We start from the raw sequence: 23,819 nt of genomic DNA on the forward strand, positions 1-23,819 counted from the left end.
AGATGTCGCACACACTAAGAAAACCAAATAGGTACACAATGTCTAGCATCAGGGTGACCGTCCCTGAGGTTGTTAGAAGCCATGAGTTAGAGAACTTCTCATGAGGAGTTGGCTATCCTTGAAGAAGGAACATCCTGGAAAATATGTCAGCTGTACCTATTCTAATTATCAGGTTTATACTTTGTGAAATGTGTTCACCTGATTCGTGTCAATATAAAACAATGCTAGAGTCGCATAGTAAAATGTGACCCTCGCTGAATTTATAATCTTTAACCACTTTGTCGGTCTTTGTATAACCGCAGACCGAGGGGAAACAGATAGCATGTATATAGTTCTTTTTTTGCTAGCTCAAAACTGGTTTTGAGCTGATTAACTACACAGTGTTAAGCAAGAGATCTTAAGGGAGAACTGAGGCATTTGTCATGGTGTTGAACGATGTTGTGAACGGGGTGACCCTTGGTATGTGTGAGTATGGGGTGTATTGAGATAACTGTGTATAAGCAATTTGTTATATGCATTTGTTAAAAGGGAAGTGTCTGCTATGTCTTGCTGTTGAACTTGTTTGGGTTTTGGTAGCCACAGCTGGTATTGTGCAGGGTGTCGGCTGTTACACAAGATGTCTGCTGTTGTGCCTGAGCAGTGGGGGAGCCTGGTCGGAGATGCATTGCCTGGAGGACCCCCTGGTTGCTGGGGAGAGTTTGAAAAGATACAAAAAGAACTACTGCACCTGCGCAGCCAGGAGGTGGAAAGTTTTTTAGGGAGAACACGCCTATTATGAATATGTAACTAATGCTAGACTGTAAAAGAAGCTGTGTTGTTTTTCACAGCACGCGTCTTGGTAGAGCAGAGGCTCCTGGCGCACCCAGCGCTGTTTGCTTGCCTTTATTCATTTAATAAATTGTAAACTTTAATTAAAATCCGGTTTGGGACTAAATCATTTATCACATACTTCGTTTTGGATAGTCAGCTAAACTGGGTCCTTAAGCAAACTACCCTCATTGTAATGCTGAAAATGACACCCACTGGGCAGGAGACCCCGGCCCAGGCGGAGACCCTTACTCACAGAGCACGCGTGGTAAGAGTAAAGATTGTGTAACCATATGCAACTTACTAACCGATGGGCATTAGAGGGCAGTCTGAGGAAACCTACCAACTGATAAGGATGTATATAAAAGGAACTCTGGAGAATCCCCAGGCGTGCTAGCTTTGTGGAGCTACCACCTAGCACCCAAACTTGCACAGCTTTGTAATCAACAATATCTCGTCTCTGTGCGTGAGACTGGCTCATTGCACACCGCGTACCGACACCCCCTTTGGGGACGACACCAAGGCTCGAGGCTCGGGGCTCGGCCCGCAACCCGCGCCTGCAGGCTGCCCAGTTGCAACGCCAGCGGGGCCGGGGCGGGGCGGGGCGGGGCCAGAGAAGGGCTCTGCAGTGGCTGGCGGGGGGCCCTGCCTGTCACCGCCTGGCGGGCGCCATTGGCCGAGAAGCCCGGACGAGGGTGGGCGGGCTCCTGGGAGAGCTCCTGCAGAGCCGGCTCTGGGGGCGGGTGGCAGTCTCCCTGCTCGTAACAGAAGCCGGGTCCTTCTGCCTGCCCGAGGCTGGTGCTCCTTGCGGAGCCTCCTCGCTAGGTTAAGTCTTAGGAATGCTTAATATCGCCCTCTGTTTTAGGAAACAATCACGTTCTGACCTTTTCCACACACTCCCGCCCGCCCCCCAATGGACCTTCCTGCGCACCCCACTTTGGAGACAGGTCTTCTACGCCGATCTCAATTGCCACATCTTCTTCTTTTGTTTTATTTCCCCCCCGCCCCCGTTTTTCTTCGCTTTTTTACGTCTGTCTTGCTTTTTCTTCTTGGGTTGCGGCTGAGGCTTTCTAGTTTGCCATCTTCCCGTGAACCTGCACTCGATAAATGCAGGTGTACGCTGGGTTTCCCCAGTTGCTCTTCACGAGAAGTTTGATATATGAAAAGGCTCTGGGAAGCGGCGCGTCCTGCGAAGAAAAGAGGGAAAAGGAAACGGGGACGTTAAGAGCGACAATGCAACCAACGTATCTCCCCCTGCCAGCCCTGCTCCTGCTCAGGAGGAAGCTCTTGGAAGCGGCTGTGGAAATGTGAGGCTCGCTGCTGGCACCGGGGCTGCTGGGCAGGCTGGGGAGACGGGGAGGGGGAAGGCACCTGGCTGGCATCCTCTGCATGCCGGCCCGGCTGGGGCTGCGTCTCCCTTCCCTCTGCCCCTTCCCTCTGCTGCTTGCTCTGTGCTGACAGAGAGGCCGGGGAGGTGCTCCTATGCAGGGGGCAGCCGGCATGCAAGGCCACCAAGCTCCCGCTGTCTGCTCTGCCTGCTTTCCTCCCGGCAGGCGTGAGAGCACCGGGAGAGAAGGGGCATGCTATGCTGGGAGGAGAGGACACTGTCCAGCCTGCCAGCAGGCCACAGGATGGAGCGGCGGTGCTGCCCGACGGCTTTCGCCGCCAGGCGTCCATTTCTCCACGGCACAAAGCCGTTGCTTGGGTGGAGTGGCCGCGTGTGCAGCTGGCTCTGCTGAAGGCAGTGGGTGCAGCCAGGGATCTCTCAGGACTCGTGCTCCCACGGGCCTGGCCCTGCCCTGCCCTTGCTATCCTTTTGCTGCCACCACCGCGTGCTACTCAGCCCTCCCAACCCCGCCGGGTCTCTCTCAGCGGTGGTCCGGGCCCCTCTGCCCAGGGAGAAAGCATTCACTCTCTTCCTGCCATGGACTTGCAGGCAAACCTGTTTTGCTCTTGTCCCCGTGCCTGGACCCTACCTTCAGAGGGAAGGTCTGAGTGGCCTCTTTTTCCACGTTGTACGTGAACGTCCCAAGGAGAGTTTCCTCTTCTCCGTCCGCATCCACTCCCTTGGGGGCAAAGCACAAGGAGAGCAGCTCAGACTCATCCCGACAAAGAGGGAACGTACGCGCTGGATCGGCCCTGTTATCTGCCCAGCCTCTCCTGCGGCTCTAGCAGTAGTCTAGCACTGGTTAGGGCGCAGCTCAGTCTCTGCCTTGAGTTTTGGTCAAGAACCCCCAGGTGCTTGGCCAGAACAAGTCTTAAGAGGGATGAAACCTCTAGAGCCTTTGAAGTATCCCGCTGGGGCACTGCAGTGCTCAGGAGAGAGCAGGACACAAAGCTCCGCGGATGCACACAAGCAAGCAAGACCCGGTCATGGCTTTTCCCCGGGGCCAGATCCCCACCAGAAGCGCCCAGCAGAGACTTACAAAGACAGCGACGTCTCTGGGCGCGCTGGTGACGGTCCCAGATGGAGAGACCTCTTTGTAGATGTGCTGCATCGTGACGGCGGTCAGGTGGACTCGTGCTGGCAACCTGATGACCACCTGGCCCTGAGGCCCTTGTAAAGGCCAGCAGTCTCCTGGGGAAAGATCCGGCTGCAACCAGAACGCGAGAGCGATGAAGGGTGAGAGAGTGTTGGGGCCAACACAGCTGCCCACGTAGCTTGAAGCTTAGGCACCGGTGCGTCTGTGGGGTCTATTTCAGCTCGAAAGTGAGGCGCCTGTGAGGAAATGGACAAAGGCAGGAGGCCTTCTTCCCTGCCTGACAAAGGGGGCTCTCAGTATTATGGCGCAGAGGAGAATACCGCTTAGGAAACCATCCTAGTCAGGGCCGAGCAGAAACACGTCTCTGCCCAGTGGCTCTGCAGGGCACCCCCCACCTCCCGCCTCCCACCCCTGAAAAGGCGCTGTTAGGGATGAGTGTGGAAACGGGGTCACCAGGGAGAAGCTCTTTCACTCAGCTGTGGCAGAGGACTATGGGTGAGATGCAGCAGTTCAGCTCAGTTCAGCTCTGTTCCCCTCCTGAGGGGAACCACTGATTTCTTTCTAGCAAGCCCAGCCCTGTGTTTGAGCTTTGGTTTCAGGAACCTGATCAACACGCTGAGCTTGAGCAGTACCACTGGACTGAGGGGAAAGCCCCTGAGGTTGGTCCCCAACTTCACAGGAAGGAAGGAAGGAAGGAAGGAAGGAAGGGAGGAAGGGAGGAAGGAAGGGAAAAGGAAGGAAACCAGCACTGATGATTTCTGCTACGATACCTGCAAGATAGTATCAGGAGGGTTGGCAGGGCGAAAGAACCATAAAACCCTGCAGCCCCAATTCTCTTTGCAGTTGTAGGTCTCAGAAGTTCTCTGCATGTCGATGGTGGCACCTGTAAGGAAGGGAGAGCAGGTGACTGCAAGAGGCCACAGACGAGGAGGACTTGGTGCTCAGACACTATTTGTGCCACCGCCGGCCAGCTCCACGTCTGTCAGTCACCACGCTGGTGGGGGTGCCCAGCTGCGCAGGGGAACGACGGCATCCACGTGCCTGGTGACTTCTTCTCTCACAGTGCCACGAGGAGAAGGTCTGAGGGGTCTGGGAGACAGCAGGTGCCCGTGTGAATGACAGCAGACCAAAGCTGAGGGCTTGCTGCGTGGGCAGCAAAGGACGGCCCAGCCATTCCCTTTTCAAATGCAGGGGAGAGGAAGAGAGCCCCTCCATCAGCACAGGAACGCGTGCCAGGGCAGCACCAGAGGCACGCGTGCGGAGGCCGAGGGCAGGACTGGGAGGGAGTCTGAGAGACCCACTCTGCCACAGCTTTGCTCTTGGACCCCGTGAAGCGTTGAAGCTCCCCCACTTTGGAGAGCAGCGCCTGGAGCACAGGCTCCTCTGGGGAGCGCTACAGACAAGCGCAGGGCAAGGAGACTGGGCTGCTTGTGTCCATACCAGAGCTTTTCAGGGCCCAGTCAGACATCTCGACATAGACTTCCAAAGCCGTCTTGGACGCTGCCTGGTTCACTTCCTGACCTTCCTGGGAACGCTGCCATAAAGGAACACAGAAAAGGACCGCATCAGCGGGCAGTTCAGCGTGGCTACTAGCGCCCGCGGAGGCAAAGGGTCAGCGTCAGAAATGCAAGGCAAGCCTTGTCCACGGAGATGCAAGACTCTCTGCTGCTGACATGAGCCGCGAGGACTGAGGAACAGTATCTGTGGCCGTGGCCCCGAGGTGGGTTGACGAGGGTCCCCACACCCTCATCCCCACCCTCCACGCTCTCCAGGTCAGCCGGGAGCCGGGCTCAGGCCCTGCAAGCGATGGCTGGCCTCGTGAGCGTGCCTGGGTCTCACCACTGCCTCAGGGGCCCGGCCAGAGCAGCCAGAGGCAATGGTGTGCCAAGGGAAGGCTGTCGGGAGTTCTCCGCTGCCTGAAGGGGCCCGGCCAGAGCAGCCAGAGGCAATGGTGTGCCAAGGGAAGGCTGTCGGGAGTTTTCCGCTGCCTGAAGCGGCCCGGTTAGACTGGGGCTGGAGAAGGGCCTGTGCAGCGCAGAAGCTCACCCAGCAAAGCCCCTGGGGTAAAGGCTGGGTTGCTGCAGTCAGCAGTCCGACCCCACCAACAACCCCACGGAGTACCTTCTCGGGGGGTTCTGCCCAGCCAAGCCTCCTTCCCCAAAACGCAGGCTCACCTTCTTGGCACTGCTGATCTCCGCCCTCAGTTGAGCCACCTCCTCCAGAAGAAGCTGCATCTTCTGGTTTTGCTCCGCCAACAAAGCGCACAAGTGCCTGCAGGAACAAGAAAGCAGATCTTGTCAGAGAGCAGCCCATCCCCTCTGGGGGGGTGTCTGAGCTCAGCAAGGAGGAGAGACACAGGTGCTTTCCCTGCTTTGCGAGTGCTTCCCTTCTGCACCAGGTTGAGCAAAAGGCAAAGGCAGGGGGGAAGCACGGGAGCCCTGGCTGTTAGGAAAATGAGTGCAGCTAGCACGAGGTCGGCTGACGCTTCTGCACAGAGCCAGTTCCAGCTCAGGCAACATCTCTTACCGCTGCATCTTCCATTCTGCTGCAGACTCACACGTCAGCTCCTGAAAGGGAAAAACGCTCCGTTAGAGCATCCACTACCAGAGCTGCCGGGGCTTCCCAGGAGAGGCTTCCCTAGGAAGACACGGCACAAGCTGCTGCTTCTTTGGGTCACCCTGCATGGAAGCAGAAGAGCCCGTGATTTATCCAGCCACTGTCAGCAACGCTCCCTTGCAGGAGGTGCCCGTCCCACAAGAGTCACCGACCTCCATCAGTCCCTTGGCCCGCATGGTCCAGGTCCACAGTGGCAGTGAGGTCCTGCAGTAAACGCCAGCTGCAATTCACATCACCAAGAGACGGTTATCTGACTAGGGTTGCCAGCGAACCCTGCAGTCCCCTTGTCTCCTCCCTGTTGCCTTGGGGGGTGGGGCAGCAGGTTAGCTGAGGAGGTGGGGAACGTGGGGTGCAGAGAGAGGACGCGCCTCTGACTGGGGGTCATCAGCCCAGGCTTGAGGGCACTGCGCAGGCGTGATCTTCAGGTGTGCTCGGTGCCCCAGAGCTATTCCCCATCTCCCCTCACTGCTTCAGCGAGCACCAAGACCAGGCTGCATGGGCTAGGAGAGGTACCTCTCCATCGGCCCCCCTGCATGGCCCCTCCCCTCTGGGAATCCCCAGTTCGGGCTTGGAAGCCTACACCCTTCTCTCGCAGACTTGCAGACTAAGCAAGCCATTCGGACCAGCGGCCAGAGCAGCAGCACGGCTGGGAGACTGCCAGTCTTCCTGGTAGTCCGAAAGCCGGTCCCAGTCAAGGACATACTCACGAAGCACTTGGGCCACGGGAGTTTCCGCCCATACTGGCCCAAAAGGAAAGCTGGCCAGCTGAAAGCTGGCATCCAGCACAGCCAGGCTGTCGCTCTCGGGTGTTTGCCCATGGGAACTCACCAAGAGCCACTGGGAGCAACAAGATGACAACTTTCAAGAACCTCTTCTGTAGGGCCATCTTTTGCCTGGAAAAGAGGGAGTCCTGTGGCTGTCAATGACCCAAGTCTCGGGCGAGCCCCTGCACAGGTAGATTTCCCTTTTCAGGCCAAAAAGCCACCGTTCTGGAAGCCTGCTGCTGACAGGAGAGCTGACAGAGCAGCGCCCAGGAGGAACACGATTTCTGTCCACACCGTTCAACGCTGCCGGCAGATCTTCCCCAAAGGGCGGGCTCCAGGAGCACCTTCCGAAAGGGAATGCAAATGATCCCGGGAGGTAAAGAGGTCGAGCAAATGAAGACCTGCTTTTCAGCTTCTCAGCAGTCTTTCTGGTGTGGACCCCGCTCTCTCTTTGGCTGAGAAAGCACGCCTGTTCTCACTTGCGATCACACCGATCTCTCTCAGGGCTGTTTTGCCGCACAGCGGGGAAGCACAGGAGCCTTGTCTGGCTTTCCTCCCAGAGCCCTCCCCGACCCACACGGTCTCTTGCTGGAGCTGGGGAAAACCCTTCCCTGCAGAGGCTTGGCTCCGCACCCGAGCGTCCGGCTACGTGGCAGTTTGTCCTACCGCAGCCAAAGTTTGGGGCTCCAGCAAATGCGTGGGAGTGAGACTGCCGAGGGGCTTTGCTCTTGGCCACAGCACGAGCAGCGCCCGAGTGGGAGCCCCAGCTGCTGGCTGGGCAACACCCTCTGCCCTCCCCTTGGCTTGCACTGACCCTCAGACATCCCCTTTCTCCCCCCGTCCACAGCAGAAACATGTAGTACGTACACGGCGAAGACGCGTGTGCTCAGCATGTGTCTCCACAGGGAGACAAGGGCACCTGCCGGCTGGCAAGCAAGGCTGAAGGCCGTCCCTGGGCAAAGAAACCAGACAAAAGTTAGGCCTGTCTCTTGAGGTCTCTTCACTAGGATGCCCAGCCACACGTGTTGCAGCTCCCTGTGGGGAGGCGGGCACCGAGTCCTACCCACTCCCTCCCTGGGGCAAAGAGCAGCAGGGCAGCCTGCACTTCTCCTGCCACTTGTGACATCTGGCCAGAGCTCTGGCACACTGCAGCTCTCCAAGTTCACCCCAGAGGACTTCGCGGCAAGCAGCAGTGCTGAGCTTACTTGCAATTTCTGTGGCCTTGTCGCGCCACTTGGCAGGCCCTTGAATGGCTGAGCCGGCAGCTGGCATCGAAGGCAGGGTCAGCACCTCCATCTCTATGCAGAGGTTACTGTGGGAGGAAAAAGACAAATGCCGGTTGCCCACCGTCCCCACGCCACGGGAGCCGAGGTGGGCTCAGGAGTAGCCTGAGCGGAGGCCCTTGCCAGAGGACGGGCCGTCCCAGCAGCAGCGAGAGAGGGCAGCACAGCTGGGCTGCTTCTAGGGGTCCCCTCCTCTCCTTTCCCCATCCTTTGCTTTACAGGCCTGCAGCGGGAGAAGAGGAAGCAAGCTGGCAGCGGCAGTCCCCCGCCTTGGGAAGCCGACCCGGCAGCACAGCCCGATTCCCACCCCGTCCCTCCCTGCTCCCTGGGCCCTGGCACTAACCCGCCCCTTGGCAGGCACCTCTCAGTGGCCGTTCGGGGAGGGGGCACAGGCTGCTGTCCCCCACCGCGGCCCCCCACTTCTTCCCTGGGCACTGCCGGTCTCCCAGCCCCTCTCCTCTCTGCACAGCTGCCCCCCTCAGCCAGGCAGGACTGTGCCTCAGCGTCCCGAGGGGGCCAGTCTCAGGTCCCAGGGGCTTGGCCCCCCCGCGCAGCAAAATCTCCCTGTGCTGCTAGCAGGGCTGGGCTCCGACCCCTGCAGCACGAGGCTACCGCCTCCCCAAAAGCCCCTGCCGCACCCTGGCTTTTGGCCGGGAGAGAGAGCCGGGCTTTCAGCCCAGACCCATCCCCACAGACGGGGGCTTTGCAAGCCACGGGGCTCTTCAGAAAACCTCTGTCGGCTTCCCCATGCTTCCCCACTGACCGTGCTAGGCCACGTCCGTGCTACCACCCTAACCTGAAGCCCCGGGCAGGAGCAGCCCACTTCGTACCTACTCGTCTGGCAGCGGCTCGGCCCCGCTGCCTCTCCTGCCGGCTGTTGGTCGGCCTCATTCCCCAAGGAGCCTTCGGAGGCCCCTTGGCGTCTTCTCTGGGGGGCCTTTCTCCTCGCCATCCCTGGGCAAAGGCAGGCTCCCCGCTCAGCTCTTCCTCCTCCTCAGCCCCAGCAGTGCGGCCTGTCCGGGCAAAACCAGCGCCGGTGGCAGCAGCCCCACGCTGCCCCCCAGCAGGAGTGCGCCTGCCCAGGGCAACAGCCACACGGCAGCTGTGGGATCCTTCCTGGCCCGCCACAGGGCTGTGTGGGCGGCCAGCTCTGACCTCACAGTGGCAGTGGCTCTGACGTCACAATGGGGCTCCCCAGGGCTGAGCAGGGCAGGGAGACCCCGTGGTCTCCCCTGGGGCAAGACGGCTGCGGCCCTCCCGGGCGGTGGGAGCCCATGCCTGTGGGCCCCCCCGAACCCTGCCACGCTCCCCTGCCGGGTCTGGCTGCCTGGCCTGGCCTGGCCTGCCGGGGAGGGTTCCAGCTCTCCCGGGCATCCTCGGGTAACCAGAAAGGGCGCTGGAAAGGGGACTTTGCTCTCGCCCCATGCTTCCGGCGGCGTTTCTCCCCTTGCAACCGTTTCGTGCGCCAAGGAGAAAAACCCAATAGCCCAGATGTGCTGTCAGGGGCCCAGCGGTACGTCTTGGTTAACAAGGACCGTTTTGTTTCTCGCCCTTGCTGATTCTGGCTTGACTTCCCTCGTTTGAAATAGGAGTGGGCTCCTTCCTTGTCTCACGAGGGCCCAGGAGGGTCCCTGCGCAGGGCCACGGGCTGCGCTGGGACCACTGGGCAGCGCGGCCTGTACCAGGGTCCCAGCATGGCAGCACGGGGACACAGGGCGCATGGAGCACAGCCCCGCCATGTCCCCCCTCACTGGCCGGTGGGAGTCCCACGCCGGTGCAGGCCCAAGCTGCGCTGGGGCGGTGCGGGGCTGCAGCTTACCCAGCCATGCCACCCGCTTTTGCAGGGGAGCACGAGGTGCCCGTTTCCCCATGGGCAGCCCAGGCCTGCCCGGACCCCTGGGCCGCCCCCGTGCAGTGGGCCGTCCAGGCAGCAGAGCTGCCAGTGCCATTGATGGCAGGAGGGCCCTGGCAGCAAAGGGCGCCTGGGGGCCTTGCGGCAGGCTGGGCGGCTCTCGCACTCGGGCAGTTGGGCGGTATTTGGGTGTGATCCTCTGGGTAGGAACGGGCTTCCCTTGTCCAGCTCTGGAAGGGGGTTCCTGTGGGATCGGGCAGCGATGGCAGCATCCCGCCTGGGGCTGGGCCCCTCAGGCTCCACATTGACACGGGGGGACTCCGCCTCCCACGGTGGCCTGTGGGCAACTGCCCAGGGCCACCGTGCCCCCTTCTCCTCAACAAGATGCACAACAGCTCCTCTGGGCTGACCTAGAGACCCCAGTGGCTTCTCTGGGATGACCCAGCAACCCTACTAACCTCACGTGACAACTACAATTGCTACCGAAAAAGCCGGTCGAAGAAACTCTCTAAGGCTCAGTTTTGGAGTCTTAGAAAGCAGGCATTCTTTATTGCAGCGCTGGATGCACGGGGCATAGCTCCTCCTTGCGTGCATACCGTTACCCACAGCAAGCAAAGCTTATATTGTTCTAATATATACATATTCATTACATTTCCCCAAACTGTTGTACCTATTCATGTAATTTCCCAGAAATTATTTACATAGTGTCCGCCCTTTGGGGCATGCGCTATTAAATGGGTCGGTGGTCTTTTGGGGTCTTTGAAACCCTCTGGTGGTCATTTTCTTGGTGTCCGCTAATTGAACTCTCTCTTAAGGCACGCGCAGTGCGGGTCATCTCAGGGGTGGTTCATCTCTTCTTCCTAGTTAGCTGGCCCTGGCAGGTTTTAATCACAAAGCTCAGCAGAACTTAAGGCTTCTCATCTATTTGTGCATACTGTTAACAAACCTCAAGGTTTTCTTACATACCAAAAGCTTCAAAGTCGCTCAAGCAAGCACAAATTAAAAGCGCTACAAAATACAATGGAGTCTTTCAGCTCCAGCCTTCATTCAAGGCATCACAATAGCACCCTGGCACGCCCACCCACCAGCCCCACCTCTCAGGAACCCCTTGGGATCCTCCGACAACACCCAGGGAATGCTCCCGCTACCCTGACGCCCTCCCAATACTACATGCTGTTAGACAGCCGCCAGGAACGTGGGCTGCTAACCTTCCCCATCCCTGCAATCCTTTGGACGAGCTTTCCGAGTGGACAGCGAGACTGGCTGCCCGGGATGTCCGTAATGGAGAAGGCGCCACACCCCCAGACACGATGTCCCCAGTAGCAACAGCGGGAGGGAAAACCAAAGTGTTGCAGCGCCTGGGGGACCAAAGAGCCTAACCTTATGCAACCCAACCCTAACCTGGGTGGAGCCCACGACGGGAACACCTCAAGGGCTGCAGAACTGGACAGCCTTTCTGGGAGCCCCAGAGACGGTGGTCCATCAAAAGGAGCGACAGGTCAGGGTCGTCCAAATGCCACGGGGAGGTCAGAATAACACGGGGCAAAACGCTCGAAAATTCCCCGTCGACACTTATCAATGTGACACAAAAGGACCCCCGACAGAGAGTGGCGAGATCTAGAACGGGGACGTTCATGGGCTGAGGAATGGGCTTTCCGACAGGCCAGTCAGACAGGCTCCCCACACCCGTTTTACAGAAACGACGGGTTCACCGACAAACCAACAGCCCGGATGCCGGGAAGGTGCTAGGCCAAACCGTTCCGTCTGCTCCTCCGGCCCCGCTGTCGGGAAAGTGAGGGAGGAGCTGCCAACCCCCGGCCCGGGGAGCCCCGAAGAGCTGTCCCAATGTTATCTACGCAAGTAGAGGGTTAAAAATTGATGAAGAATTTAGTGAAGTTAGATGTCGCACACACTAAGAAAACCAAATAGGTGCACAATGTCTAGGATCAGGGTGACCGTCCCTGAGGTTGTTAGAAGCCATGAGTTAGAGAACTTCTCATGAGGAGTTGGCTATCCTTGAAGAAGGAACATCCTGGAAAATATGTCAGCTGTACCTATTCTAATTATCAGGTTTATACTTTGTGAAATGTGTTCACCTGATTCGTGTCAATATAAAACAATGCTAGAGTCGCATAGTAAAATGTGACCCTCGCTGAATTTATAATCTTTAACCACTTTGTCGGTCTTTGTATAACCGCAGACCGAGGGGAAACAGATAGCATGTATATAGTTCTTTTTTTGCTAGCTCAAAACTGGTTTTGAGCTGATTAACTACACAGTGTTAAGCAAGAGATCTTAAGGGAGAACTGAGGCATTTGTCATGGTGTTGAACGATGTTGTGAACGGGGTGACCCTTGGTATGTGTGAGTATGGGGTGTATTGAGATAACTGTGTATAAGCAATTTGTTATATGCATTTGTTAAAAGGGAAGTGTCTGCTATGTCTTGCTGTTGAACTTGTTTGGGTTTTGGTAGCCACAGCTGGTATTGTGCAGGGTGTCGGCTGTTACACAAGATGTCTGCTGTTGTGCCTGAGCAGTGGGGGAGCCTGGTCGGAGATGCATTGCCTGGAGGACCCCCTGGTTGCTGGGGAGAGTTTGAAAAGATACAAAAAGAACTACTGCACCTGCGCAGCCAGGAGGTGGAAAGTTTTTTAGGGAGAACACGCCTATTATGAATATGTAACTAATGCTAGACTGTAAAAGAAGCTGTGTTGTTTTTCACAGCACGCGTCTTGGTAGAGCAGAGGCTCCCGGCGCGCCCAGCGCTGTTTGCTTGCCTTTATTCATTTAATAAATTGTAAACTTTAATTAAAATCCGGTTTGGGACTAAATCATTTATCACATACTTCGTTTTGGATAGTCAGCTAAACTGGGTCCTTAAGCAAACTACCCTCATTGTAATGCTGAAAATGACACCCACTGGGCAGGAGACCCCGGCCCAGGCGGAGACCCTTACTCACAGAGCACGCGTGGTAAGAGTAAAGATTGTGTAACCATATGCAACTTACTAACCGATGGGCATTAGAGGGCAGTCTGAGGAAACCTACCAACTGATAAGGATGTATATAAAAGGAACTCTGGAGAATCCCCAGGCGTGCTAGCTTTGTGGAGCTACCACCTAGCACCCAAACTTGCACAGCTTTGTAATCAACAATATCTCGTCTCTGTGCGTGAGACTGGCTCATTGCACACCGCGTACCGACACCCCCTTTGGGGACGACACCAAGGCTCGAGGCTCGGGGCTCGGCCCGCAACCCGCGCCTGCAGGCTGCCCAGTTGCAACGCCAGCGGGGCCGGGGCGGGGCGGGGCGGGGCCAGAGAAGGGCTCTGCAGTGGCTGGCGGGGGGCCCTGCCTGTCACCGCCTGGCGGGCGCCATTGGCCGAGAAGCCCGGACGAGGGTGGGCGGGCTCCTGGGAGAGCTCCTGCAGAGCCGGCTCTGGGGGCGGGTGGCAGTCTCCCTGCTCGTAACAGAAGCCGGGTCCTTCTGCCTGCCCGAGGCTGGTGCTCCTTGCGGAGCCTCCTCGCTAGGTTAAATCTTAGGAATGCTTAATATCGCCCTCTGTTTTAGGAAACAATCACGTTCTGACCTTTTCCACACACTCCCGCCCGCCCCCCAATGGACCTTCTTGCGCACCCCACTTTGGAGACAGGTCTTCTACGCCGATCTCAATTGCCACATCTTCTTCTTTTGTTTTATTTCCCCCCCGCCCCCGTTTTTCTTCGCTTTTTTACGTCTGTCTTGCTTTTTCTTCTTGGGTTGCGGCTGAGGCTTTCTAGTTTGCCATCTTCCCGTGAACCTGCACTCGATAAATGCAGGTGTACGCTGGGTTTCCCCAGTTGCTCTTCACGAGAAGTTTGATATATGAAAAGGCTCTGGGAAGCGGCGCGTCCTGCGAAGAAAAGAGGGAAAAGGAAACGGGGACGTTAAGAGCGACAATGCAACCAACGTATCTCCCCCTGCCAGCCCTGCTCCTGCTCAGGAGGAAGCTCTTGGAAGCGGCTGTGGAAATGTGAGGCTCGCTGCTGGCACCGGGGCTGCTGGGCAGGCTGGGGAGACGGGGAGGGGGAAGGCACCTGGCTGGCATCCTCTGCATGCCGGCCCGGCTGGGGCTGCGTCTCCCTTCCCTCTGCCCCTTCCCTCTGCTGCTTGCTCTGTGCTGACAGAGAGGCCGGGGAGGTGCTCCTATGCAGGGGGCAGCCGGCATGCAAGGCCACCAAGCTCCCGCTGTCTGCTCTGCCTGCTTTCCTCCCGGCAGGCGTGAGAGCACCGGGAGAGAAGGGGCATGCTATGCTGGGAGGAGAGGACACTGTCCAGCCTGCCAGCAGGCCACAGGATGGAGCGGCGGTGCTGCCCGACGGCTTTCGCCGCCAGGCGTCCATTTCTCCACGGCACAAAGCCGTTGCTTGGGTGGAGTGGCCGCGTGTGCAGCTGGCTCTGCTGAAGGCAGTGGGTGCAGCCAGGGATCTCTCAGGACTCGTGCTCCCACGGGCCTGGCCCTGCCCTGCCCTTGCTATCCTTTTGCTGCCACCACCGCGTGCTACTCAGCCCTCCCAACCCCGCCGGGTCTCTCTCAGCGGTGGTCCGGGCCCCTCTGCCCAGGGAGAAAGCATTCACTCTCTTCCTGCCATGGACTTGCAGGCAAACCTGTTTTGCTCTTGTCCCCGTGCCTGGACCCTACCTTCAGAGGGAAGGTCTGAGTGGCCTCTTTTTCCACGTTGTACGTGAACGTCCCAAGGAGAGTTTCCTCTTCTCCGTCCGCATCCACTCCCTCGGGGGCAAAGCACAAGGAGAGCAGCTCAGACTCATCCCGACAAAGAGGGAACGTACGCGCTGGATCGGCCCTGTTATCTGCCCAGCCTCTCCTGCGGCTCTAGCAGTAGTCTAGCACTGGTTAGGGCGCAGCTCAGTCTCTGCCTTGAGTTTTGGTCAAGAACCCCCAGGTGCTTGGCCAGAACAAGTCTTAAGAGGGATGAAACCTCTAGAGCCTTTGAAGTATCCCGCTGGGGCACTGCAGTGCTCAGGAGAGAGCAGGACACAAAGCTCCGTGGATGCACACAAGCAAGCAAGACCCGGTCATGGCTTTTCCCCGGGGCCAGATCCCCACCAGAAGCGCCCAGCAGAGACTTACAAAGACAGCGACGTCTCTGGGCGCGCTGGTGACGGTCCCAGATGGAGAGACCTCTTTGTAGATGTGCTGCATCGTGACGGCGGTCAGGTGGACTCGTGCTGGCAACCTGATGACCACCTGGCCCTGAGGCCCTTGTAAAGGCCAGCAGTCTCCTGGGGAAAGATCCGGCTGCAACCAGAACGCGAGAGCGATGAAGGGTGAGAGAGTGTTGGGGCCAACACAGCTGCCCACGTAGCTTGAAGCTTAGGCACCGGTGCGTCTGTGGGGTCTATTTCAGCTCGAAAGTGAGGCGCCTGTGAGGAAATGGACAAAGGCAGGAGGCCTTCTTCCCTGCCTGACAAAGGGGGCTCTCAGTATTATGGCGCAGAGGAGAATACCGCTTAGGAAACCATCCTAGTCAGGGCCGAGCAGAAACACGTCTCTGCCCAGTGGCTCTGCAGGGCACCCCCCACCTCCCGCCTCCCACCCCTGAAAAGGCGCTGTTAGGGATGAGTGTGGAAACGGGGTCACCAGGGAGAAGCTCTTTCACTCAGCTGTGGCAGAGGACTATGGGTGAGATGCAGCAGTTCAGCTCAGTTCAGCTCTGTTCCCCTCCTGAGGGGAACCACTGATTTCTTTCTAGCAAGCCCAGCCCTGTGTTTGAGCTTTGGTTTCAGGAACCTGATCAACACGCTGAGCTTGAGCAGTACCACTGGACTGAGGGGAAAGCCCCTGAGGTTGGTCCCCAACTTCACAGGAAGGAAGGAAGGAAGGAAGGAAGGAAGGGAGGAAGGGAGGAAGGAAGGGAAAAGGAAGGAAACCAGCACTGATGATTTCTGCTACGATACCTGCAAGATAGTATCAGGAGGGTTGGCAGGGCGAAAGAACCATAAAACCCTGCAGCCCCAATTCTCTTTGCAGTTGTAGGTCTCAGAAGTTCTCTGCATGTCGATGGTGGCACCTGTAAGGAAGGGAGAGCAGGTGACTGCAAGAGGCCACAGACGAGGAGGACTTGGTGCTCAGACACTATTTGTGCCGCCGCCGGCCAGCTCCACGTCTGTCAGTCACCACGCTGGTGGGGGTGCCCAGCTGCGCAGGGGAACGACGGCATCCACGTGCCTGGTGACTTCTTCTCTCACAGTGCCACGAGGAGAAGGTCTGAGGGGTCTGGGAGACAGCAGGTGCCCGTGTGAATGACAGCAGACCAAAGCTGAGGGCTTGCTGCGTGGGCAGCAAAGGACGGCCCAGCCATTCCCTTTTCAAATGCAGGGGAGAGGAAGAGAGCCCCTCCATCAGCACAGGAACGCGTGCCAGGGCAGCACCAGAGGCACGCGTGCGGAGGCCGAGGGCAGGACTGGGAGGGAGTCTGAGAGACCCACTCTGCCACAGCTTTGCTCTTGGACCCCGTGAAGCGTTGAAGCTCCCCCACTTTGGAGAGCAGCGCCTGGAGCACAGGCTCCTCTGGGGAGCGCTACAGACAAGCGCAGGGCAAGGAGACTGGGCTGCTTGTGTCCATACCAGAGCTTTTCAGGGCCCAGTCAGACATCTCGACATAGACTTCCAAAGCCGTCTTGGACGCTGCCTGGTTCACTTCCTCACCTTCCTGGGAACGCTGCCATAAAGGAACACAGAAAAGGACCGCATCAGCGGGCAGTTCAGCGTGGCTACTAGCGCCCGCGGAGGCAAAGGGTCAGCGTCAGAAATGCAAGGCAAGCCTTGTCCACGGAGATGCAAGACTCTCTGCTGCTGACATGAGCCGCGAGGACTGAGGAACAGTATCTGTGGCTGTGGCCCCGAGGTGGGTTGACGAGGGTCCCCACACCCTCGTCCCCACCCTCCACGCTCTCCAGGTCAGCCGGGAGCCGGGCTCAGGCCCTGCAAGCGATGGCTGGCCCCGTGAGCGTGCCTGGGTCTCACCACTGCCTCAGGGGCCCGGCCAGAGCAGCCAGAGGCAATGGTGTGCCAAGGGAAGGCTGTCGGGAGTTCTCCGCTGCCTGAAGCGGCCCGGTTAGACTGGGGCTGGAGAAGGGCCTGTGCAGCGCAGAAGCTCACCCAGCAAAGCCCCTGGGGTAAAGGCTGGGTTGCTGCAGTCAGCAGTCCGACCCCACCAACAACCCCACGGAGTACCTTCTCGGGGGGTTCTGCCCAGCCAAGCCTCCTTCCCCAAAACGCAGGCTCACCTTCTTGGCACTGCTGATCTCCGCCCTCAGTTGAGCCACCTCCTCCAGAAGAAGCTGCATCTTCTGGTTTTGCTCCGCCAACAAAGCGCACAAGTGCCTGCAGGAACAAGAAAGCAGATCTTGTCAGAGAGCAGCCCATCCCCTCTGGGGGGGTGTCTGAGCTCAGCAAGGAGGAGAGACACAGGTGCTTTCCCTGCTTTGCGAGTGCTTCCCTTCTGCACCAGGTTGAGCAAAAGGCAAAGGCAGGGGGGAAGCACGGGAGCCCTGGCTGTTAGGAAAATGAGTGCAGCTAGCACGAGGTCGGCTGACGCTTCTGCACAGAGCCAGTTCCAGCTCAGGCAACATCTCTTACCGCTGCATCTTCCATTCTGCTGCAGACTCACACGTCAGCTCCTGAAAGGGAAAAACGCTCCGTTAGAGCATCCACTACCAGAGCTGCCGGGGCTTCCCAGGAGAGGCTTCCCTAGGAAGACACGGCACAAGCTGCTGCTTCTTTGGGTCACCCTGCATGGAAGCAGAAGAGCCCGTGATTTATCCAGCCACTGTCAGCAACGCTCCCTTGCAGGAGGTGCCCGTCCCACAAGAGTCACCGACCTCCATCAGTCCCTTGGCCCGCATGGTCCAGGTCCACAGTGGCAGTGAGGTCCTGCAGTAAACGCCAGCTGCAATTCACATCACCAAGAGACGGTTATCTGACTAGGGTTGCCAGCGAACCCTGCAGTCCCCTTGTCTCCTCCCTGTTGCCTTGGGGGGTGGGGCAGCAGGTTAGCTGAGGAGGTGGGGAACGTGGGGTGCAGAGAGAGGACGCGCCTCTGACTGGGGGTCATCAGCCCAGGCTTGAGGGCACTGCGCAGGCGTGATCTTCAGGTGTGCTCGGTGCCCCAGAGCTATTCCCCATCTCCCCTCACTGCTTCAGCGAGCACCAAGACCAGGCTGCATGGGCTAGGAGAGGTACCTCTCCATCGGCCCCCCTGCATGGCCCCTCCCCTCTGGGAATCCCCAGTTCGGGCTTGGAAGCCTACACCCTTCTCTCGCAGACTTGCAGACTAAGCAAGCCATTCGGACCAGCGGCCAGAGCAGCAGCACGGCTGGGAGACTGCCAGTCTTCCTGGTAGTCCGAAAGCCGGTCCCAGTCAAGGACATACTCACGAAGCACTTGGGCCACGGGAGTTTCCGCCCATACTGGCCCAAAAGGAAAGCTGGCCAGCTGAAAGCTGGCATCCAGCACAGCCAGGCTGTCGCTCTCGGGTGTTTGCCCATGGGAACTCACCAAGAGCCACTGGGAGCAACAAGATGACAACTTTCAAGAACCTCTTCTGTAGGGCCATCTTTTGCCTGGAAAAGAGGGAGTCCTGTGGCTGTCAATGACCCAAGTCTCGGGCGAGCCCCTGCACAGGTAGATTTCCCTTTTCAGGCCAAAAAGCCACCGTTCTGGAAGCCTGCTGCTGACAGGAGAGCTGACAGAGCAGCGCCCAGGAGGAACACGATTTCTGTCCACACCGTTCAACGCTGCCGGCAGATCTTCCCCAAAGGGCGGGCTCCAGGAGCACCTTCCGAAAGGGAATGCAAATGATCCCGGGAGGTAAAGAGGTCGAGCAAATGAAGACCTGCTTTTCAGCTTCTCAGCAGTCTTTCTGGTGTGGACCCCGCTCTCTCTTTGGCTGAGAAAGCACGCCTGTTCTCACTTGCGATCACACCGATCTCTCTCAGGGCTGTTTTGCCGCACAGCGGGGAAGCACAGGAGCCTTGTCTGGCTTTCCTCCCAGAGCCCTCCCCGACCCACACGGTCTCTTGCTGGAGCTGGGGAAAACCCTTCCCTGCAGAGGCTTGGCTCCGCACCCGAGCGTCCGGCTACGTGGCAGTTTGTCCTACCGCAGCCAAAGTTTGGGGCTCCAGCAAATGCGTGGGAGTGAGACTGCCGAGGGGCTTTGCTCTTGGCCACAGCACGAGCAGCGCCCGAGTGGGAGCCCCAGCTGCTGGCTGGGCAACACCCTCTGCCCTCCCCTTGGCTTGCACTGACCCTCAGACATCCCCTTTCTCCCCCCGTCCACAGCAGAAACATGTAGTACGTACACGGCGAAGACGCGTGTGCTCAGCATGTGTCTCCACAGGGAGACAAGGGCACCTGCCGGCTGGCAAGCAAGGCTGAAGGCCGTCCCTGGGCAAAGAAACCAGACAAAAGTTAGGCCTGTCTCTTGAGGTCTCTTCACTAGGATGCCCAGCCACACGTGTTGCAGCTCCCTGTGGGGAGGCGGGCACCGAGTCCTACCCACTCCCTCCCTGGGGCAAAGAGCAGCAGGGCAGCCTGCACTTCTCCTGCCACTTGTGACATCTGGCCAGAGCTCTGGCACACTGCAGCTCTCCAAGTTCACCCCAGAGGACTTCGCGGCAAGCAGCAGTGCTGAGCTTACTTGCAATTTCTGTGGCCTTGTCGCGCCACTTGGCAGGCCCTTGAATGGCTGAGCCGGCAGCTGGCATCGAAGGCAGGGTCAGCACCTCCATCTCTATGCAGAGGTTACTGTGGGAGGAAAAAGACAAATGCCGGTTGCCCACCGTCCCCACGCCACGGGAGCCGAGGTGGGCTCAGGAGTAGCCTGAGCGGAGGCCCTTGCCAGAGGACGGGCCGTCCCAGCAGCAGCGAGAGAGGGCAGCACAGCTGGGCTGCTTCTAGGGGTCCCCTCCTCTCCTTTCCCCATCCTTTGCTTTACAGGCCTGCAGCGGGAGAAGAGGAAGCAAGCTGGCAGCGGCAGTCCCCCGCCTTGGGAAGCCGACCCGGCAGCACAGCCCGATTCCCACCCCGTCCCTCCCTGCTCCCTGGGCCCTGGCACTAACCCGCCCCTTGGCAGGCACCTCTCAGTGGCCGTTCGGGGAGGGGGCACAGGCTGCTGTCCCCCACCGCGGCCCCCCACTTCTTCCCTGGGCACTGCCGGTCTCCCAGCCCCTCTCCTCTCTGCACAGCTGCCCCCCTCAGCCAGGCAGGACTGTGCCTCAGCGTCCCGAGGGGGCCAGTCTCAGGTCCCAGGGGCTTGGCCCCCCCGCGCAGCAAAATCTCCCTGTGCTGCTAGCAGGGCTGGGCTCCGACCCCTGCAGCACGAGGCTACCGCCTCCCCAAAAGCCCCTGCCGCACCCTGGCTTTTGGCCGGGAGAGAGAGCCGGGCTTTCAGCCCAGACCCATCCCCACAGACGGGGGCTTTGCAAGCCACGGGGCTCTTCAGAAAACCTCTGTCGGCTTCCCCATGCTTCCCCACTGACCGTGCTAGGCCACGTCCGTGCTACCACCCTAACCTGAAGCCCCGGGCAGGAGCAGCCCACTTCGTACCTACTCGTCTGGCAGCGGCTCGGCCCCGCTGCCTCTCCTGCCGGCTGTTGGTCGGCCTCATTCCCCAAGGAGCCTTCGGAGGCCCCTTGGCGTCTTCTCTGGGGGGCCTTTCTCCTCGCCATCCCTGGGCAAAGGCAGGCTCCCCGCTCAGCTCTTCCTCCTCCTCAGCCCCAGCAGTGCGGCCTGTCCGGGCAAAACCAGCGCCGGTGGCAGCAGCCCCACGCTGCCCCCCAGCAGGAGTGCGCCTGCCCAGGGCAACAGCCACACGGCAGCTGTGGGATCCTTCCTGGCCCGCCACAGGGCTGTGTGGGCGGCCAGCTCTGACCTCACAGTGGCAGTGGCTCTGACGTCACAATGGGGCTCCCCAGGGCTGAGCAGGGCAGGGAGACCCCGTGGTCTCCCCTGGGGCAAGACGGCTGCGGCCCTCCCGGGCGGTGGGAGCCCATGCCTGTGGGCCCCCCCGAACCCTGCCACGCTCCCCTGCCGGGTCTGGCTGCCTGGCCTGGCCTGGCCTGCCGGGGAGGGTTCCAGCTCTCCCGGGCATCCTCGGGTAACCAGAAAGGGCGCTGGAAAGGGGACTTTGCTCTCGCCCCATGCTTCCGGCGGCGTTTCTCCCCTTGCAACCGTTTCGTGCGCCAAGGAGAAAAACCCAATAGCCCAGATGTGCTGTCAGGGGCCCAGCGGTACGTCTTGGTTAACAAGGACCGTTTTGTTTCTCGCCCTTGCTGATTCTGGCTTGACTTCCCTCGTTTGAAATAGGAGTGGGCTCCTTCCTTGTCTCACGAGGGCCCAGGAGGGTCCCTGCGCAGGGCCACGGGCTGCGCTGGGACCACTGGGCAGCGCGGCCTGTACCAGGGTCCCAGCATGGCAGCACGGGGACACAGGGCGCATGGAGCACAGCCCCGCCATGTCCCCCCTCACTGGCCGGTGGGAGTCCCACGCCGGTGCAGGCCCAAGCTGCGCTGGGGCGGTGCGGGGCTGCAGCTTACCCAGCCATGCCACCCGCTTTTGCAGGGGAGCACGAGGTGCCCGTTTCCCCATGGGCAGCCCAGGCCTGCCCGGACCCCTGGGCCGCCCCCGTGCAGTGGGCCGTCCAGGCAGCAGAGCTGCCAGTGCCATTGATGGCAGGAGGGCCCTGGCAGCAAAGGGCGCCTGGGGGCCTTGCGGCAGGCTGGGCGGCTCTCGCACTCGGGCAGTTGGGCGGTATTTGGGTGTGATCCTCTGGGTAGGAACGGGCTTCCCTTGTCCAGCTCTGGAAGGGGGTTCCTGTGGGATCGGGCAGCGATGGCAGCATCCCGCCTGGGGCTGGGCCCCTCAGGCTCCACATTGACACGGGGGGACTCCGCCTCCCACGGTGGCCTGTGGGCAACTGCCCAGGGCCACCGTGCCCCCTTCTCCTCAACAAGATGCACAACAGCTCCTCTGGGCTGACCTAGAGACCCCAGTGGCTTCTCTGGGATGACCCAGCAACCCTACTAACCTCACGTGACAACTACAATTGCTACCGAAAAAGCCGGTCGAAGAAACTCTCTAAGGCTCAGTTTTGGAGTCTTAGAAAGCAGGCATTCTTTATTGCAGCGCTGGATGCACGGGGCATAGCTCCTCCTTGCGTGCATACCGTTACCCACAGCAAGCAAAGCTTATATTGTTCTAATATATACATATTCATTACATTTCCCCAAACTGTTGTACCTATTCATGTAATTTCCCAGAAATTATTTACATAGTGTCCGCCCTTTGGGGCATGCGCTATTAAATGGGTCGGTGGTCTTTTGGGGTCTTTGAAACCCTCTGGTGGTCATTTTCTTGGTGTCCGCTAATTGAACTCTCTCTTAAGGCACGCGCAGTGCGGGTCATCTCAGGGGTGGTTCATCTCTTCTTCCTAGTTAGCTGGCCCTGGCAGGTTTTAATCACAAAGCTCAGCAGAACTTAAGGCTTCTCATCTATTTGTGCATACTGTTAACAAACCTCAAGGTTTTCTTACATACCAAAAGCTTCAAAGTCGCTCAAGCAAGCACAAATTAAAAGCGCTACAAAATACAATGGAGTCTTTCAGCTCCAGCCTTCATTCAAGGCATCACAATAGCACCCTGGCACGCCCACCCACCAGCCCCACCTCTCAGGAACCCCTTGGGATCCTCCGACAACACCCAGGGAATGCTCCCGCTACCCTGACGCCCTCCCAATACTACATGCTGTTAGACAGCCGCCAGGAACGTGGGCTGCTAACCTTCCCCATCCCTGCAATCCTTTGGACGAGCTTTCCGAGTGGACAGCGAGACTGGCTGCCCGGGATGTCCGTAATGGAGAAGGCGCCACACCCCCAGACACGATGTCCCCAGTAGCAACAGCGGGAGGGAAAACCAAAGTGTTGCAGCGCCTGGGGGACCAAAGAGCCTAACCTTATGCAACCCAACCCTAACCTGGGTGGAGCCCACGACGGGAACACCTCAAGGGCTGCAGAACTGGACAGCCTTTCTGGGAGCCCCAGAGACGGTGGTCCGTCAAAAGGAGCGACAGGTCAGGGTCGTCCAAATGCCACGGGGAGGTCAGAATAACACGGGGCAAAACGCTCGAAAATTCCCCGTCGACACTTATCAATGTGACACAAAAGGACCCCCGACAGAGAGTGGCGAGATCTAGAACGGGGACGTTCATGGGCTGAGGAATGGGCTTTCCGACAGGCCAGTCAGACAGGCTCCCCACACCCGTTTTACAGAAACGACGGGTTCACCGACAAACCAACAGCCCGGATGCCGGGAAGGTGCTAGGCCAAACCGTTCCGTCTGCTCCTCCGGCCCCGCTGTCGGGAAAGTGAGGGAGGAGCTGCCAACCCCCGGCCCGGGGAGCCCCGAAGAGCTGTCCCAATGTTATCTACGCAAGTAGAGGGTTAAAAATTGATGAAGAATTTAGTGAAGTTAGATGTCGCACACACTAAGAAAACCAAATAGGTGCACAATGTCTAGGATCAGGGTGACCGTCCCTGAGGTTGTTAGAAGCCATGAGTTAGAGAACTTCTCATGAGGAGTTGGCTATCCTTGAAGAAGGAACATCCTGGAAAATATGTCAGCTGTACCTATTCTAATTATCAGGTTTATACTTTGTGAAATGTGTTCACCTGATTCGTGTCAATATAAAACAATGCTAGAGTCGCATAGTAAAATGTGACCCTCGCTGAATTTATAATCTTTAACCACTTTGTCGGTCTTTGTATAACCGCAGACCGAGGGGAAACAGATAGCATGTATATAGTTCTTTTTTTGCTAGCTCAAAACTGGTTTTGAGCTGATTAACTACACAGTGTTAAGCAAGAGATCTTAAGGGAGAACTGAGGCATTTGTCATGGTGTTGAACGATGTTGTGAACGGGGTGACCCTTGGTATGTGTGAGTATGGGGTGTATTGA

General features: G+C 58.6%; 2 protein-coding genes across 2 annotated transcripts; both read right to left on the reverse strand.

Moving 5' to 3' along the window:
- Positions 1-1,850: 1,850 nt before the first annotated feature.
- LOC128154226 (sperm-associated antigen 4 protein-like) lies at positions 1,851-6,082 on the reverse strand. The gene is made up of 8 exons (XM_052814491.1): positions 6,059-6,082; positions 5,817-5,857; positions 5,465-5,561; positions 4,731-4,824; positions 4,061-4,173; positions 3,234-3,401; positions 2,784-2,873; positions 1,851-1,994 (listed from the first exon to the last, which is right to left on the reverse strand). The coding sequence occupies exons 1-8, from the start codon at positions 6,080-6,082 to the stop codon at positions 1,878-1,880; spliced, it is 744 nt and encodes a 247-aa protein (XP_052670451.1). The 3' UTR covers positions 1,851-1,877.
- A 7,471-nt stretch (positions 6,083-13,553) lies between these two features.
- On the reverse strand, positions 13,554-16,500 carry LOC128154753 (SUN domain-containing protein 5-like). The gene is made up of 5 exons (XM_052815801.1): positions 16,434-16,500; positions 15,764-15,876; positions 14,937-15,104; positions 14,487-14,576; positions 13,554-13,697 (listed from the first exon to the last, which is right to left on the reverse strand). The coding sequence occupies exons 1-5, from the start codon at positions 16,459-16,461 to the stop codon at positions 13,581-13,583; spliced, it is 516 nt and encodes a 171-aa protein (XP_052671761.1). The 5' UTR covers positions 16,462-16,500; the 3' UTR covers positions 13,554-13,580.
- Positions 16,501-23,819: the final 7,319 nt, after the last annotated feature.

This window comes from Harpia harpyja, chromosome 19 (genome assembly GCF_026419915.1).
Source record: "Harpia harpyja isolate bHarHar1 chromosome 19, bHarHar1 primary haplotype, whole genome shotgun sequence".
NCBI lineage: Eukaryota > Metazoa > Chordata > Aves > Accipitriformes > Accipitridae > Harpia > Harpia harpyja.